The 16,631-nt window shown below is 45.6% G+C and overlaps 1 protein-coding gene across 1 annotated transcript in view; it reads left to right on the top strand.

Annotated features, from left to right (window-relative positions):
• Positions 1 to 1,987: 1,987 nt before the first annotated feature.
• Positions 1,988 to 16,631, top strand: part of Mosmo (modulator of smoothened) — an 82,281-nt gene continuing 67,637 nt past the window's right edge. The window contains exon 1 of the mRNA XM_045131405.1: positions 1,988 to 2,105. Coding sequence (XP_044987340.1) covers positions 2,000 to 2,105 — 106 coding nt within the window. The 5' untranslated portion in view covers positions 1,988 to 1,999. The remainder of the gene's footprint in view (positions 2,106 to 16,631) is intronic.

Below are 16,631 nucleotides of genomic sequence, written 5' to 3'. Positions count from 1 at the left end.
GATTTGGTGGAATTTGAAACCTCCTGAAATTTTGTGGACATGCAGGCATTCCAAAAATAGAGAAGGATGTCATTCTTTTAGGTCTTTCTAGAGATGGCCCTTTTGGAAAAATGAGCATCTCATTTGCTGCATGGAGTACCCTCTGAAAATGCTGATCGAGAGGCAAGGTTAATGGTGAAATCACCCACGCGCCACAGAAAAGAAAATCCCCACTAGAGAGCAGAATAGACAGGTCATCTGTACTGGTAACAAATTATACAAGAGTCTTATTTCTTCCTGTTTATGCATTTAATCTAATACATTCCCTCATACCTTTACTTTGTAAACAGTGACACTAAAAACCCACTTACAGCGGGCTTGGTGGCACAAGCCTTTAATCCCAGCACTCAGGAGGCATAGGTAGGATGATTGCTGTGAGTTTGAGGCCACCCTGAGTCTATGCAGTGATTTCCAGGTCAGCTGGGCTACAGTGAAACCCTACCTCAACGCCCCTCCCCCCCCAAAAAACACTCAAGACCAAAGCCAGCCTTTCCAATTCCTCCATTATCAGCAAGGCCTTACCTCTATCTATATGACATGCAAATCTGTCCATGTTTTTCTATTTGCGGGGGGGGGGGGGGGGGAGGGAAGGAGGGAGGGAGAATATGAATGGGTGTGCCTCTTGCAAATTCCAGATGCATGTAACACTTTGTGCATCTAGCTTTACCTGGGTACTGGAGAACTGAACCTTGGCAGGCAGGCTCTAAGCAAGCACCTTTAACCACTGGGCTATATCTGGTGTGCTTGTTTTCATCTCTGACCCTCTCCCTTCAATCTCCACTATGGACTTTTACAAATTATGTAAGGTGATGGCACTTTCCTCGCTGAAAACCTTCCAGTTCCTTCCCAATGCATTTGGAACAAAATCCAAACATACATTTTGTTTATTATTTATTGACAGGGTCTTGCTGTGTAGCACAGGCTGGACTCCAGTTGGGCACGGGCCACCACTCCTCGTGGCTCCAAGTCCCCATTACTGGCCTCTCCTTACCTTTTCTCATACCCTCTCTAGTCATACAGGGCACTTCGAGGATCCCTGAATGTGACAATCTCTGTCCCTGCCTTCTCCCTAAATGCTGGTCGTGCATTTGCTGCTTCCTGTCTCTGGGACAGTCTTGAAGATCTTCAGAGCAAAGATACTGAAGATTCCAGTGTCTCAGTGGAAATACGTGCTTACCAGACCATCATGACTAGCCCTTATGACTCTGAATCCCATGAAGCTCGTAGAGCAACATCTGAAATTACGTTTACTTATTTATTTATTTTTTAATTTTTCGAGGTAGGGTCTCATTTTAATCCAGGCTGACCTGGAACTCACTATGCAGTCTCAGGGTGGCCTTGAACTCACAGAGATCCACCTACCTCTGCCTCCCGAGTGCTGGGATTAAAGTCGTGCGCCACCACGCCCGGCTGAAATTACGCTTATAAACATAGGCTTTAAGTTTGTCTGTGTCTTTTCCCCATCAGCACGTAAGCTTCCAGGCGCTGGAAACCGTCCACCGCGGCGTCCCTAGCACCTCAGGGCCCAGTGGGCGTCCGGAGCCGGGTCGTGCGTGGGGCGCTCCGGGGGCTGACAGCCGCCCCAGCGAGGTGACCGCGGCCTGCCGGGCGCCGCCTCCGGTTCTCGGGCGACGCGCACCCCCGAGAAAGGCCAGACGCGGCGGGGCCCGCGGGAAGCCCGCGGCCCGGAGAGCCGGCCGCCCTCGCCGGCGCCGCGGCTTCGCTTCCGGGTGAGGGGCGGGCAGGGCCGAGCAGTTCCGGGGCGGGCGGCGGCTGCTGGTCCCGGGCGCGCGGAGGGCGCGAGCGGCGCGCGGGGGCCGAGGGGCGCGAGGCGGCGGCGGCGGCGGCGGCGGCGGCGGCGGCGCGGGGGACTCCGGGCCCCGGCGGCGGCCCATGGGGCGGGAGGCGTGAGGCCGCGGCCTGCCCGGGGCTCGGGGGGTGGGGGGAGCGGGGCGGGGAGATGGATAAACTGACCATCATCTCAGGATGTCTCTTTCTGGCCGCCGATATCTTCGCCATCGCCAGCATCGCCAACCCGGACTGGATCAACACCGGCGAGTCGGCGGGTGAGCGGCGGGCTGGGCCGGGGGGCGCCGGGGGGCGGGAGGAGGCGGGGCCGGGGCTGACGGAGGGCGCGAGGCGGCGGCCGGCCTGGAGGAAGGGGCCGGGCGGCCGCGGAGGACGCGAGCCGAGCCCCCTCGGCCCACCCCCGGCTTTGTGAAAAGTGGCTGGCTCGGGAGACCCGGCTGACGGGCGCCCCGGGGCCCGGACGCCGGAGCTTCGCTGTGGGCTTAGAAAGAAGTCGCGGGGCGAGACGGGCGGAAACGGCGGGGGCACTGGAAACCCGGCGGCGGGGCTGCGGAGGGCGGCGGGGCCGCGGAGGGCGGCGGGGCCGGGGGAGTCGGCTCCCACCGGCGCCCCTCCGCTGTCCCCGCGGGGGCTGCGGCCCGGCGAGACGCAGGTTCCCGGCGCCCGGGCCACCCGACGCGGCAGGGTTCACGGTGGTGGCGTCGGGTGGGCGCAGGCCGCGGGGGTCGGAGTCCCCTGGCCCTCTGCGCTCGCCGCTTCCCATTTTCCCTTTGAAGTGCACGTAGGGATGGATGGAGATAAATCTAGCTTTATTTTAGGCCCTGGAGCTATAATGATACTCAATAATCAACTCGCACCTTTCATTCCAGCGCATCGCCCAAAACGCTGTAGAGGTCTTACTAGTAGTTACAGAATTAAATAACACCTGAGAGTCGCAGGCAGCCCCGCGGCCGAAGCTGAGGCTGCGGTTAACACTGTTGAGCTGGAAGGCGGTCATCTTCCGAAGGGTATCCCAGGTGAATGCGTTGGCAGCATTCTCAGCTCAGCCCATCGCTTCCCTGTTTCTCACCCAGACCTGTGAGACCAAACCAAATTCATGTTAACCAGCCGCCAGGAGTGCTGCTCAGGATGATGGGATGGTCGTGGTTTTTAACTGGTCAGTGCAGGTGGAGGGCATGGGGGCTTCTGGGAATGGCAAGAGCTCTCTGAATAATTTGTTATTAAAATGTATCACGATGCTGCCAAACTCTTTAAGTATCACGGTTCTCTGTTTATTCTGCAATATTTTTAGCTCTTAAAAAAAAACGTAGCTGGACATTTGTTGCTTCCTCCCCCCTCCCTCCCTTCGCTCCTCTAATCTAGATCTAGTAACACAAAATCGCGCTGTCAGACTTACCGGTTATTAAAATAACACTCTGAGGATTTCTGCTACTTTCCTTCCCTGTGGAGTTTCAGTAGAGACCTTAGCTGTGAAATACATAAAGGAAGCTTCAGGATGGTTTAGAATTTGGGGACATTGTGGGTTTTATTTCTGAGTTGCTGATTCCTGACAATTTGTGCAATTCTATATGACGATCACCTCACCATTGTTTTTGTCCTAATTTCGTGTATAGTGACTATGTGACTGGTATATGAGACTTTCTTTGGACATTTTATACTTAGGAGCAAAGGAGTTTCATTAGTAGAGAGGTCCATTTTTTTGGTTTTGGTTTTTCCAGGTAGGGTGTCTAGCCCAGGCTGACCTGGAATTCTCAAGCTGACTTCAAAGTCATAGTGATCCTTCTGCCTCCTGAGTGTTGGGATTAAAGGCATGCACCACCACACCAGGCTTTTTTTTTTTTTTTTAACATTTTAATGAAGAGTTTTAATACATGGACATAACGAAATGTTATTGTATTCCCCTCGTCCATCCCCCTGCCACTCTTACTCCATGGAGTATGTTCTTTCCAGGCATTCCTTCTGGTTTGATATCTCATTCCTTTTGCTCTCTGTTGATGGGCTCAACATCGCGCAGGTCTTGTGGGACTACAACTGTTGTGAGGACACAGATGGACTGGTCAGTACATGTCTGGAGGACAGTGAGAGATCCTTTTTCCAAAGAAGCTTTGGGTAGAATCCCCATAGATGATAGACTGAATGTCCATGAGGAAGACAGTATTGCAGAGGGAATGGGTGCATTGCATAGGAGAAGAGAGAGGTGATGGATTAGCATTCCTGGACTGATGGCAAGGGGACGCGCTGCTTACTACATTCAAAAGAAAGCAAGGCTGGGATGGTTTGGCTCTTTCAGATGCGCAGTTCCAGTCTTTGGCTGTGACTTCCTCACACATGGCAGTTCACTAACCCAAAGTTTGCAGGGAGCAGAAAGTGTTTGAAAGAAAGGAAATGGCTGTGAGAGCGTGACAGTATGGTAGGATTGTCTAGCAGTGGCGAAGCTGGTGGACGTGGTGGTCGAGGATGTAGTGTGATAGCTAAACCGCCCTCCTGACCTTCTCTACTAGGGCTCAACCTTTTTGAGAACAGTGTTGCTAAGGCAGTTGAAATTTGCAGATGTTCTTGAAAACATCAAGAATACTAATGTGAGAGCTGGGTGTGGTGGTGCATGCCTTTCATCCCAGCACTTGGGAGGCAGAAGTAGGAAGATTGCTGTAAGTTCAAGGCCAGCCTGAGACTACATAGGGAATCCCAGGTCAACCTGGGCTCGAGTGAGACCCTGCCTTGGGAGGAGTGGGGGGGGGGGGGAACACTAATGTGGAAGCCAGGAGAAGCCTCATTGTGGTTGGAGGTTGCTAGATAATTGCAAAGATGACAGAGCAGTCAAGTTGTTGAGGACATTGGCCGGAACGTCTTAGTAATGATGGCTTGTAGCATGGCAGTTGGATAAACAGTTGAAGGGAGGAAAGAAAATGTTGATTGGCCAATCAAACAGCAAATGGTATGTGGTCAATGGGATTGTGGACACAATGAAATTGAAGGCCAATCAACATGAGAATAATTAATACGATAAAGTACAGTGCCAGGAGATGGAGGGCACAGGTCCAGAGGGTAGCAGTATGGTGGGAGTGTTCAGAGGTGGGCCTTCCCTGGCCTTTTCCCTTGCTGTCTCAGGATGTCCAGTTAATTTTTCAGTGGCTGACAAGAGGAGAGTAGAATAACAGGAGACTTCAGGAAAACTTGCAGAATTCCAGCTCTCATTTGTTAACTTCAGTATGTCACGAAATAGGGCCTTTCAAAGTTGGTTAGCATTGGGGCCGGCGGTAGCTTTGGTAGACCTTAACTACATGAGACCTTGGCTTCAAGCCCCTGCTGGAGTGGGCAGGGCCCAGATGAACAGTCAGAAATGTTCCTGTTCAGTGTGGTGCTCTTGTGCCCAGACAAGGTGCACCTTATAGTGGTATTCACTTGAATGCTCAGTGTGCAATTTTTACCTGAGCAGACAGATGCTGTCTGGAGTTTAAAAACACAAACCAGAAAAGAGTTACAAGAAGAACAGATAAGATCTCTGAGGTGGCAGGACTAGGCTACGCTAGGTCTGCACAAAATGACCTAAATGTTCCCTTTGTACATTATATTCGGTCTGTAAACATTTTGGTTGTAATGTTTTATTTCAATTTTAAAATGGACTTAAAATACATTTACAGTAGAACTGTTGGAAGTTAAATGTTTTGCATACTGTGGTTTGGAAACCACTGCAGTGGGCTACTAAGGAAAAGTCTCAGAATTGAAACTGAAATGTCATCACCACTAGCTTTGTGGCATTAGCACAGTTCCTTAGCCTTTCTGTATCTATTTTGTCTTCTCCAAAGCAGGACTGAGAACAGCTGCTTCATTGGTGTATTGTCATGGTTAACTGCATTGATCATAGAAAACACTCAAAATGATGCCTGCCACAAAGTATATGCCCCCAAAAAACAATTAGGTATTGTACGAGACTCAGGAGCTGGCTCAGCGGTTAGAGGCACTTGCTTGTATAGCCCACCAGCCTGTTTTCAATTCCCTAGTCACTCATGTAAGGCTGGATAGGTAGTCTGCAATGGCAAGAGACCCTGGCATTTCTTTACAAATGCACACATGCAAATAAATACACAAAACATTTTAAAAATTACATATTATTAAGAGCCAAAGGACAGGAGGTGTGCTTTGGAACACTGTCTTCCAGACACAAAGTGGCAGTTGCTTTCGTGACCTCACAGTGGCTATGGTTGCCTGCATAAGACCTGTGTAATTAATATTGGGCCCATCCACATATTTTCATGATCGATGGAGGACATAAAAAAAAGACATCAAAAATTACATTTTGTTGTATTGCTGTTCTAGTTTATGAGAAAGCATCAGAGCCTCAGTTTTGCAATGAAAGCTCTCGGTGTTTGCTGTGAGAAGTGACATATATTTACTAGATGTTCTAAGAACTACAGAAAAATCAAGAATGAGACACCCAAGCTTAAAACAAATTGTCTCCCCCCTCGGCTTTGTATGTCTTCACCACTTCCAGGTTTTTCCTCTTTCTTATTGTCTCTTCTTGTACTCTTTTCTCTGTCTTCCCAGCTTACTCAAACACCCCTAGAAAGAAATGAAATGCCAAAAAAAAAAAATGGAGTGGGACCTGCTTTGGTTGCAGAACACAGAAAAGTCAAGATGGAAGGTGTGGTGGTTTGATTCAGGTGTTCCCCATAAACTTAGGTGTTCGAGATAGTAGGTTCCCCAGCTGATGGCAATTAGAAATTAAAGCCTCCTGGAGTTGGTACATTGTTGGGGGCGGGCTTATGGGTGTTATAGCCAGTGTTCCCTTGCCAGTGTTGGGCACACTCTCCTGTTGCTATTGTCCACCTGATGTTGGCCAGGGGGTGATGTCCACCCTCTGCTCATGCCATTGTTTGCCCCCGCCCCCTCGAGTCTGTAAGCCAAAATAAACACTTTTCTTCCCCACAAAAAAAAAAAAAAAAAATGGAGTGGGGTAACCTCCTCCCCTCTACCCCAGGCTGTGTCGCCATAAAGTGAGGGAGCAGCATACTTTGTACTGGCAGAGTGTCTGCTTTATTATTATACTGTCCAGATGCAGAAAAGACACTTTTCTCATATTTTCTCTTCGGCGTGATAACATCTCCTGCATTTGTTCTAATGGCTTGTGGCTTATGCACTGGCTTTTGCAGATATAATGAAACAGATAATATATGCATGGGGAAAGTACATGGGAAAACACTCTAGTAAGGAACCTTAGCAGTTTCCATTAGGATATCCAAAAATGTTTAATGGTAGATAAACGTAATGACAAAATTACATAATTCTGCCTGAGGTGAGATTGCTAGAACTGAACAGCAATAGTGGTGCTGTGTAGTTTTGAAGTACATTGGCTTTCATTACTTGATTTGATTCCTTTGGCTTCTATTTATTTGGCTGATGTAAAATTGTTCCTGCATTTCCCCTATCCGGCAGTTGTCTGCAGGAGACCTGAGTTTCACTGTGATGGAGGCTTCCTTCAAGAGAACTTTCCTCAGCTCAGACTCTTTATATGTGTTACTGTGTTACAGGTGTGTGCAGATGCCAAGAAACTAGAAAGAGCCCATGACAGGGGGAAAAGAAGCTGCAAGTGGGGCCTGGCGAGCTGGCTCAGAGATTAAAGGCACTTGCTTTCAAAGCTTGATGGCCTGGGTTTGATTTCCCAGTACCCACATAAAAGCAAATGCTTGCTGGGCGTGGTGGCGCATGCCTTTAATCCCAGCACTCGGGAGGCAGAGGTAGGAAGATTGCCGAGAGTTCGAGGCCACCCTGAGACTACATAGTGAATTCCAGGTCAGCCTGAGCCAGAGTGAGACCCTACCTTGAAAAACCAAAAATAAATAAATAAATAAATAAAATAAAAATAAATAAATAAAAGCAAATGCTCCAAGTGGTACAAGCTCATTGACAGCCACAAGCGGCCCAGGCATGCCCATACTCTTGTTCTCTCTGTCTGCCTCTTTCTTTCTTTCTTTCTTTCTTTCTTTCTTTCTTTCTTTCTTTCTTTCTTTCTTTCTTCTTCCTCTTCCTCTTCCTCTTCCTCCTCTTCCTCTTCCTCTTCCTCTTCCTCTTCCTCCTCTTCCTCTTCCTCCTCTTCCTCTTCCTCTTCCTCCTCTTCCTCTTCCTCTTCTTCCTCTTCCTCTTCCTCCTCTTCCTCTTCCTCCTCTTCCTCTTCTTCCTCTTCCTCTTCCTCTTCTTCCTCTTCCTCTTCCTCTTCCTCTTCCTCTTCCTCTTCCTCTTCTTCTTCTTCTTCTTCTTCTTCTTCTTCTTCGTTTTGCAAGGTAGGGTCTCACTCTAGCTCAGGCTGACCTGGAATTTACTATGTAGTCTCAGGCTGGCTTCGAACTCACGGTGGTCCTCCTTCCTCTGCCTCCTGAGTGCTGGGACTGAAGGCGTTTGCCAGCATGCCCGGCTCTGTCTGCCTCTTTTTATCTCTATCTCAAATAAATAAAATAAAGTGTTTTAAAAATGGCTTCAAGGGGGCTGGAGAGACGGCTTAGCGGTTAAGCGCTTGCCTGTGAAGCCTAAGGACCCCGGTTCGAGGCTCGGTTCCCCAGGTCCCACGTTAGCCAGATGCACAAGGGGGCGCACACGTCTGGAGTTCGTTTGCAGTGGCTGGAGGCCCTGGCGCGCCCATTCTCTCTCTCTCTCTATGTGCCTCTTTCTCTCTCTGTTACTCTCAAATAAATAAAAATTAAAAAAAAATGGCTTCAAGGGAGAAGGGCAGGGAAGGTGGCAGATCTTAAAGGGTAAAAGTCACAGGGTAGAGTACTGAGGGTGGGAGTGTGAGACGGGGTAGAGTTGGGGAGATAAGCACAGGAGGAAGGCAAGGAGAAGCCTTAACCCAAACCAAGTATGCATATTAACAACAAAAAAACACAACTTTTCTGGCTCTGGTGGTTATAGCTCGATGGCAGAGTGCCTGCCTGGTACATGTGAGGTCTCATTTGTTCAGCACTGGGGGAAATGTTTTTCTTGAAGTATTGCTTATGTCTTATTTATGCAATGCTCTTATTTATTTTAAATGAGGTTTGAATTGTCAAATCACAGGAGAAGAAAGGAAGAAATTTGGACTTCAGTCCTTTTTTTCCCCTTTTTGAAGGTAGGGACTCACTCTAGTACCAAGCTGGCCTTGAACTCACAGCCATCTTCCTATGTTTGCCTCCCGAGTGCTGGGATTAAAGGTGTGCACCACCATGCCTGGCCTAGTTTCAGTTCTAAAGTGATATCCTTGGTTGAATTCCTATAATAATAATCATCATTGTCGTCATCTTCTCTTCTTCCGTCTTCTTCCTTCCTCCTCCTTCCCTCTTCTTTCCTTCCTCCTCCCTCCTTCCTTTTTTTATTTTTTGAGGTAGGGTCTCACACTAGCTCAGGCTAACCTGGAATTCATTACATATTCTCAGGGTGGCCTCAAACTCATGGAGATCCTTCTACCTCTGCCTCCCGAGTGCTGAGAATAAAGGTGTGTGCCAACACGCCTGCCTTCCCTGTAAGTTTCTTAACTTTACTGTCACTCTTTCCTTGTTTTTAAAGAGACACTTTTTTTTTTTTTTGAGGTTTGGTCTTGCTAATTAGACTAGGCTGACCTAGGACTCTGTAATCCCAGGCTGGTCTTGAACTCACAGAGATCCTCCTAACTCTGCCTCTTGAGTGCACTATCATGCCTGGTAAGACACACTATTTATTTATTTATTTGTTGTTGTTTTTATTTATTTATTTTCTCAATTTTTATTAACATTTTCCATGATTATAAAAAGTATCCCATGGTAATACCCTCCCTCTCCCCCAACTTTCCCCTTTGAAATTCCATTCTCCATCATATCCTGTCTCCATCTCAATCAGTCTCTCTTTTATTTTGATGTCATGGTCTTTTCCTCCTCTTACGATGGTCTTGTGTAGGTAGTGTCAGGCACTATGAGGTCATGGATATCTAAGCCATTTTATGTCTGGAGGGAGCACGTTGTACGGAGTCCTACCCCTCCGTTGGTTCTTAACATTCTTTCCGCCACCTCTTCCACATTAGACCCTGCCTGGTACATGTGAGGTCTCATTTGTTCAGCACTGGGGGAAATGTTTTTCTTGAAGTATTGAGCCTTGGAAGTTGTGATTGAGATGTTACTCAGTACTCCAGTCACTTCTTTCCAGCACTATGATACCTTCTGAGTCATCCCAAAGTCACTGCATCTGAAAAAAGAAGATTCTCTACCCAAAGTGAGAGTAGCGTTAATATAAGGGCATAAATATTTTTTGTTTTATTTTACTTTATTTTTTACCTTTTCACAATTTTTATTAACATTTTCCATGATTATAAAAAATATCCCAAGGTAATACCCTCCCCCTCCACCACACTCTCCCTTTTGAAATTCCATTCTCCATCATATTACCTCCCCATCTCAATTATTCTACTTACATATATACAATACCAACCTAGTGTACCCTCCTCCCTTCCTTTCTCTTCCCTTTATATCTCCTTTTTAACTTACTGGCCTCTGCTACTAAGTATTTTCCTTCTCGCGCAGAAACCCAATCATCTGTAGTTAGGATCCACATATGAGGGAGAACATGTGGCGCTTGGCTTTCTGGGCCTGGGTTACCTCACTTAGTATAATCCTTTCCAGATCCATCCATTTTTCTGCAAATTTCATAAATTCATTTTTTACCGCTGAGTAGAACTCCATTATATAAATGTGCCACATCTTCATTATCCACTCATCAGTTGAGGGACATCTAGGCTGGTTCCATTTCCCAGCTATTATAAATTGAGCAGCAATAAACATGGTTGAGCACATACTTCTAAGGAAATGAGATGAGTCCTTTGGATATATGCCTAGGAGTGCTATAGCTGGGTGATATGGTAGATCAATCTTTAGCTGTTTTAGGAACCTCCACACTGTTTTCCACAATGGCTGGACCAGATTGCATTCCCACCAGCAGTGTAGAAGGGTTGCTCTTTTTCCACATCCCCGCCAACATTTATGATCATTTGTTTTCATGATGGTAGCCAATCTGACAGGAGTGAGATGGAATCTCAATGTAGTTTTAATCTGCATTTCCCTGATGACTAGTGACATAGAACATTGTTTTAGATGCTTATATGCCATTCGTATTTCTTCCTTTGAGAATGCTCTATTTAGCTTTATAGCCCATTTTCTGATTGGCTTCTTTGATTCCTTATTATTTAACTTTTTGAGTTCTTTGTATATCCTAGATATTAATCCTCTATCAGATATATAGCTGGCAAAGATTTTTTCCCATTTTGTAGGTTGCCTCTTTGCTTTATTCAGTGTCCTTTGCAGTGCAAAATCTTTGTAATTTCATGAGGTCCCAGTGATTAATCTGTGGTTTTATTGCCTGAGCAATTGGGGTTGTATTCAGGAAGTCTTTGCCAAGACAAATATGTTGAAGTGTTTCCCCTACTTTTTCCTCTAGCAGTTTTAGAGTTTCTGGTCTGATGTTAAGGCCTTTAATCCATTTGGACTTAATTCTTGTGCAGGGAGAGATAGAAGGGTCTATTTTCATCCTTCTACAGATATATATCCAGTTTTCCCAACACCATTTGCTGAAGAGGCTGTCTTTTCTCCAATGAGTATTTTTGGCATTTTTATCGAATATCAGTTGGCTATAGCTACCTGGACTTACATCTGGGTCCTCTATTCTGTTTCACTGGTCTATATGTCTGTTTTTGTGCCAGTACCACGCTGTTTTTGTTACTATGGCTCTGTAGTATAGGTTAAAATCAGGTGTGATACCACCAGCCTTATTTTTGTTGCTCAGTATTATTTTAGATATTCGAGGTATATTGTGATTCCAAATGAAATTTTGGATTGTTTTTTTTTTCTATTTCCATGAAGAATGTCTTTGGAATTTTGATAGGGATTGCATTAAATGTATAGATTGCTTTTGGTAAGATTGCCATTTTCACAATATTGATTCTTCCAATCCAGGAACAAGGGATGTTTTTCCACTTTCTAGTGTCTTCTGCAATTTCTCGCTTGAGAGTTTTAAAGTTCTCATTGTTGAGATTCTTTACTTCCTTGGTTAGATTTATTCCAAGGTGCTTTTTTTTTTTTCTTTGATGCAGTTGTGAATGGGAGTGATTCTCTGATTTCATCCTCTGTGCGTTTGTTGTTAGCATATATGAAGGCTACTGATTTCTGTGTATTTATTTTGTATCCTGCTACATGGCTGTAGGTTTTGATCAGCTCTAACAGTTTGCTAGTATTAGGGTTCTTTATGTATAGAATCATGTCATCTGCAAATAATGATAACTTGATCTCTTCCTTTCCAATTCGTATTCCTCTTATGTGTGTCTCTTGCCTTATTGCTATGGCTAAGACTTCCAGAACTGTATTAAATAAAAGTGGGGACAGTGGACACCCTTATCTTGTTCCTGATTTTAGTGGAAAAGCTTCCAGTTTTTCCCCATTTAGTAATATGTTGGCTGTAGGCTTGTCATAAATAGCTTTAATTATATTGAGATATGTTCCTTCTATTCCCAGTCTCTGTATGACTTTTATCATGAAGGGATGTTGGATTTTGTCAAATGAGATGATTATGTGGTTTTTGTCCTTCAACTAAGGGTATAAATATTAAGAGAAGTGCTTACTGGGCAGTTTGATAAGCATAGTATATATATTTTTCCAGACATCAGCAGATGTTATACCCCTAGGGCTCATGACTACCCCTGTTTTAAGTTTTCAGTATCAGGGATGTGTTTCCCCCCATGGAGCGGGCCTCCAGTCCAATTGGAGGGCAGTTGGTTTCCACCATGATAGACATGCCACTATTGTACCCATTGGCTCATTTGGGCTGGCTGGCCAATTATAAGGCTTGTAGTGTCCACTACTGAGTATCTTCACTGGTGGTATCTCTTTCTCCCATTGAACTACATGTAGAATGGCTTCTTCCAGCTTTCTGTCAGCTGGTCTACATGGAGGAGGTTATCAGCTCAGTTCCAGCAGGATTTCTCTGTGGCCTTGCAGCCCAAGCATGTGGAGTCTTCAGCAATAGGCTCTTACCATCTATTCCTGGTGGGAAACCAAGGGCCTTGTCAATGGCCTGTAATGTTTTGGAGGCATCAGGGACCTCCCTGGCCAACAACTCACTGGAGGTATCCCATCCCTGGCACTGAAAAATTTCTAACAACGATCTATGGCTCCTGAGTGTTCCATTGTCTGAAACTGGAGGATTCCATATGATTTATTTGCATCTTCTTAGATTTTGATTAGCCCTTCTTCCACCTTTCCTTTTCTCAATCTCTTCCCCTGACCTCACTTTGGGCCATTTCACCCCCGTTAATCTTTTCTTCTACTTACATATTATTTATTTATTTTCAAGGAGAGTGGGGGGGGGATATGAGAATGGGCATGCCAGGGCCTCTTGCCACTGCAAACAAACTTCAGACACATGTGCCACTTTGTGCATCTGGCTTTATGTAGGTAGTGGAGTATTGAATGCAGACTATCAGGCATTGCAAACAAGAGCCTTAACCACTGAGCCTATTTCTTTAGTCCCTAGGCAACCTTTATATATATATATATATATATATATATATATGTATATATGGATATTTAAAGTTATTTATTTGAGAGAGAGAGAAAGAGGCAGAGAGAGAGAATGGCTGCACCAGGCACTTCAGCTGCTGTAAACAAACTCCAGTCGCATGCACCATCTTGTGTATCTGGCTTACGTGGGTCCTGGGGAATTGAACCTGGATCTTTTGGCTTTGCAGGCAAACGCCTTAACTCTAAGCCATGTCTCTGCCCCCCCCCCCCCACGCTTTTTATAGAAGAAAAGTTGGTGCCATTTTAAACAGGTGAACAGTTAAGCAGACTAATTCCCAAACTGCGGGTCCCTTTCCTGAAGCATCAGCCCTCCACCAGTGACTGTTAGGATACATCCTAAATAGATTTGATTTGCCTAGTGTTCTTTATGAAGATTTCTAGATGTTTCTCCAAACTCTCTTTTGTAGCAAATAGCTCTCTATCATATTTAACTAAAAATTCTCTGCTAGTTATGATAAGATTAGTGTATTCATTCCTTTTTTTTTTTTTTTTTTTTTGAGGTTGGGTCTCACTCTGGTCCACGCTGACCTGGAATTCACTATATAGTCTCAGTGTGGCCTCGAACTCATAGTGATCCTCCTACCCCTGCCTCCCAAGTGCTGGGATTAAAGGCATGCTCTGCTCTACCATACCCAGCTAATATTTAATTTTTCTTTATTTATTTGAGAGAGAGAGAGAGAGAGAGAAATAGGCAGGGGGGGAGGGAAAGAAATAGGGAGAGAGATAGGGAATGGGCATGCCAGGTTCTCCACCCACTGCAAACAAACTCCAGATGTATGAGCCCCCTTGTGCATCTGGCTTATGTGGGACCTGGGGAATTGAACCTGGGTCCTTTGGCTTTGTAGGCAAGCACCTTAACTACTAAGCACTTTTTTGTTTGTTTTCTGGTTTTGTTGAGGTAGGATCTCGCTTTAGTCTAGGCTGACTTGGAACTCCCTATGTAGTCTCAGGCAGGCCTCGAATTTATAGCAATCCTCCTACCTCTGCCTCCTGAGTGCAGGGATTAAGGGTATGTATCACCACACCCAGATCCTAAATTTTTTTTTTTTTTTTTGGTCTTTCGAGGTAGGATCTCACTGTAGCCCAGGCTGACCTGGAATTCACTATGGAGTCTCAGGGTGGCCTGGAACTCATGGTGATCCTCCCACCTCTGCCTCCAGAGTGCTGGGATTAAAGGTGTGAACCACCACTCCCAGCTCCTAAAATATTTTAATTACTCTTTCTGTTTTAAATTGTTTAGATGAGTGGTTGATATTTGATAGTCACGGTGCGGGGCCAGAGGAACTAACACCTTGTCCCTGCTTTTGTTTTCAAGGTGGGGTCTCACTGTAGCCCAGGCTGACTTAGAACTCAGCCTGTATTTCCAGGCAGGCCTCGAGCTCACAGTGATCCTGCTACCTATGGCTGGCTTGTTTTGTTTTTGTTTTGTAACAAGGGTCCTGGTCAAGCTGACCCTGAATTTATTATGTTGCCCACTGGACTCTTAACTTTCTACTCTCTTGCCTCTGCATCTTGAGTGTTACAATTGTAGTTATGTGCTGCCATGATCAGCCCTATGCCTGTTTCTATTTTAAATTAATTGAAGGAGATAAAGGAATGGGGTAATTTGGGGTTAAAATATTATGTTACTATTATCCAAGAGTATGCAGAGGATGGGATGTTACTACTAGTCCAGAGGATGTGGAGGATGAGATGTTACTACTGGTCAAGAGGATACAGAGGATGTCATGTTACCACTGGTCAAGAGGATGCGGAGGATGTCATGTTACTACTGGTCAAGAGGATGCGGAGCATGGGATGTTACTACTGGTCAAGAGGATGCAGAAGATGGGATGTTACTACTGGTCAAGAGGATGTGGAGAAATGTGACTATTGGGGGGCGGTAAGCAGCTTACTACTACTGGACCTCACTATTGAACAGACCGATGCAGCGCCAGAGACCTGACGGGGTAAGACCTCCCTAGTCAAAAAACAGTAGAAGTGAGGGCATCCCACAGGCACACAGTTAGGCACAGATGCCAGCTCTGTATCCTGTACTACAGATACAAGTACTCCTGACGTGGAAGAGAATGAGTCAGGGACATAGATTAGCTGCAGTTATTATGGTAGCCGTCTTTTCCCTTTTTCCTGTCCTCTCCCATCCTTTGTGGACAGAAAAACCAGGAATAAGGAGAAAGCCTTGGTTATCTTTTAACACTCAGGAAATGTCTGGCATTTTGTGAGGGAATGTTTCCTTTTGCTCAGTGTAAAGATTGGCAGATGCTTGGGGAAGTGAAAGACTTGGCCACAGAGGTGTCATTTGCCTTCCATTTCCTGTATCTTCCCCACAGGAAGTAGTTAAGCCTCTCCTAGGTGTCTGTGGTTCTTGACTGGTATCTCAGTATGTTGTAATATCCACAAGTAGGTCCTGGCCCACAAACTGGGGGTCCTTGGTTTTAAGCATAAAAATTGCACCTGCCTAAGCAGATCCCCTCATTAAATATACTGAATTATTTTCGAATAGAATAGGCCTTTTTCCCAGAGGTAGCAGGATCACAGTGAGTTCAAGGCCACCCTGAGACTACATAGTATTGAAGTCCAGGTCAGCCTGAGTTAGAGTAAGACCCTACTTCGAAAAACAAAACAAACAAACAAACAAAATCTATTACTGAGGTTTTGAATAGTGCCAATATGCTATGAGGGCAGTGGGATGGAACCCCTCCAGCTACACTCTTGATCTCCCAGCAACTGGATGAGATCTACGCTGGTGGATCTGGTCAACATCTTTTCATGGAGGGTGGGAGGAGCTCATGGGCCCTACCCCTTCTGAGGATCTCTAGGCAGTCAGTGGTGATGGAGGAGGACAAGATGTTTTCTTCAGTGTTGTAAACACTGGTAAGGTGCTCATGCTCTGGTGAGCAAACCCTCACCTGTGTTCCCATAAGCAACCCTAATGAAGCTTACTGGGCCACAAAAAAGAAGAGACAAAACTAGAAGTGGGGGCAAGTTGGGAAGAGGAGAGATCAGTAGGAGTAAAAGTGGGCAAGATAGCATAAAGGGGAGGAATCTGATGAAGATATATTATGTATGTGTATGAAGATATCATTATGTAATAACCCATTACTATGTATAATTAACATGATAATAAAATATTTAAATATTTATTTTAAAAAAAGAATAGGCGTTTTCCTCTAGGTATGACAGCATCAAGGATCACAAGTGGGCCCAGGTCTGGAGCAT

Source organism: Jaculus jaculus, chromosome 12 (genome assembly GCF_020740685.1).
Source record: "Jaculus jaculus isolate mJacJac1 chromosome 12, mJacJac1.mat.Y.cur, whole genome shotgun sequence".
Lineage (NCBI taxonomy): Eukaryota > Metazoa > Chordata > Mammalia > Rodentia > Dipodidae > Jaculus > Jaculus jaculus.
The sequence above is the reverse complement of the archived record's forward strand: the minus strand, read 5'-3'. Positions and strand labels throughout refer to the sequence as shown.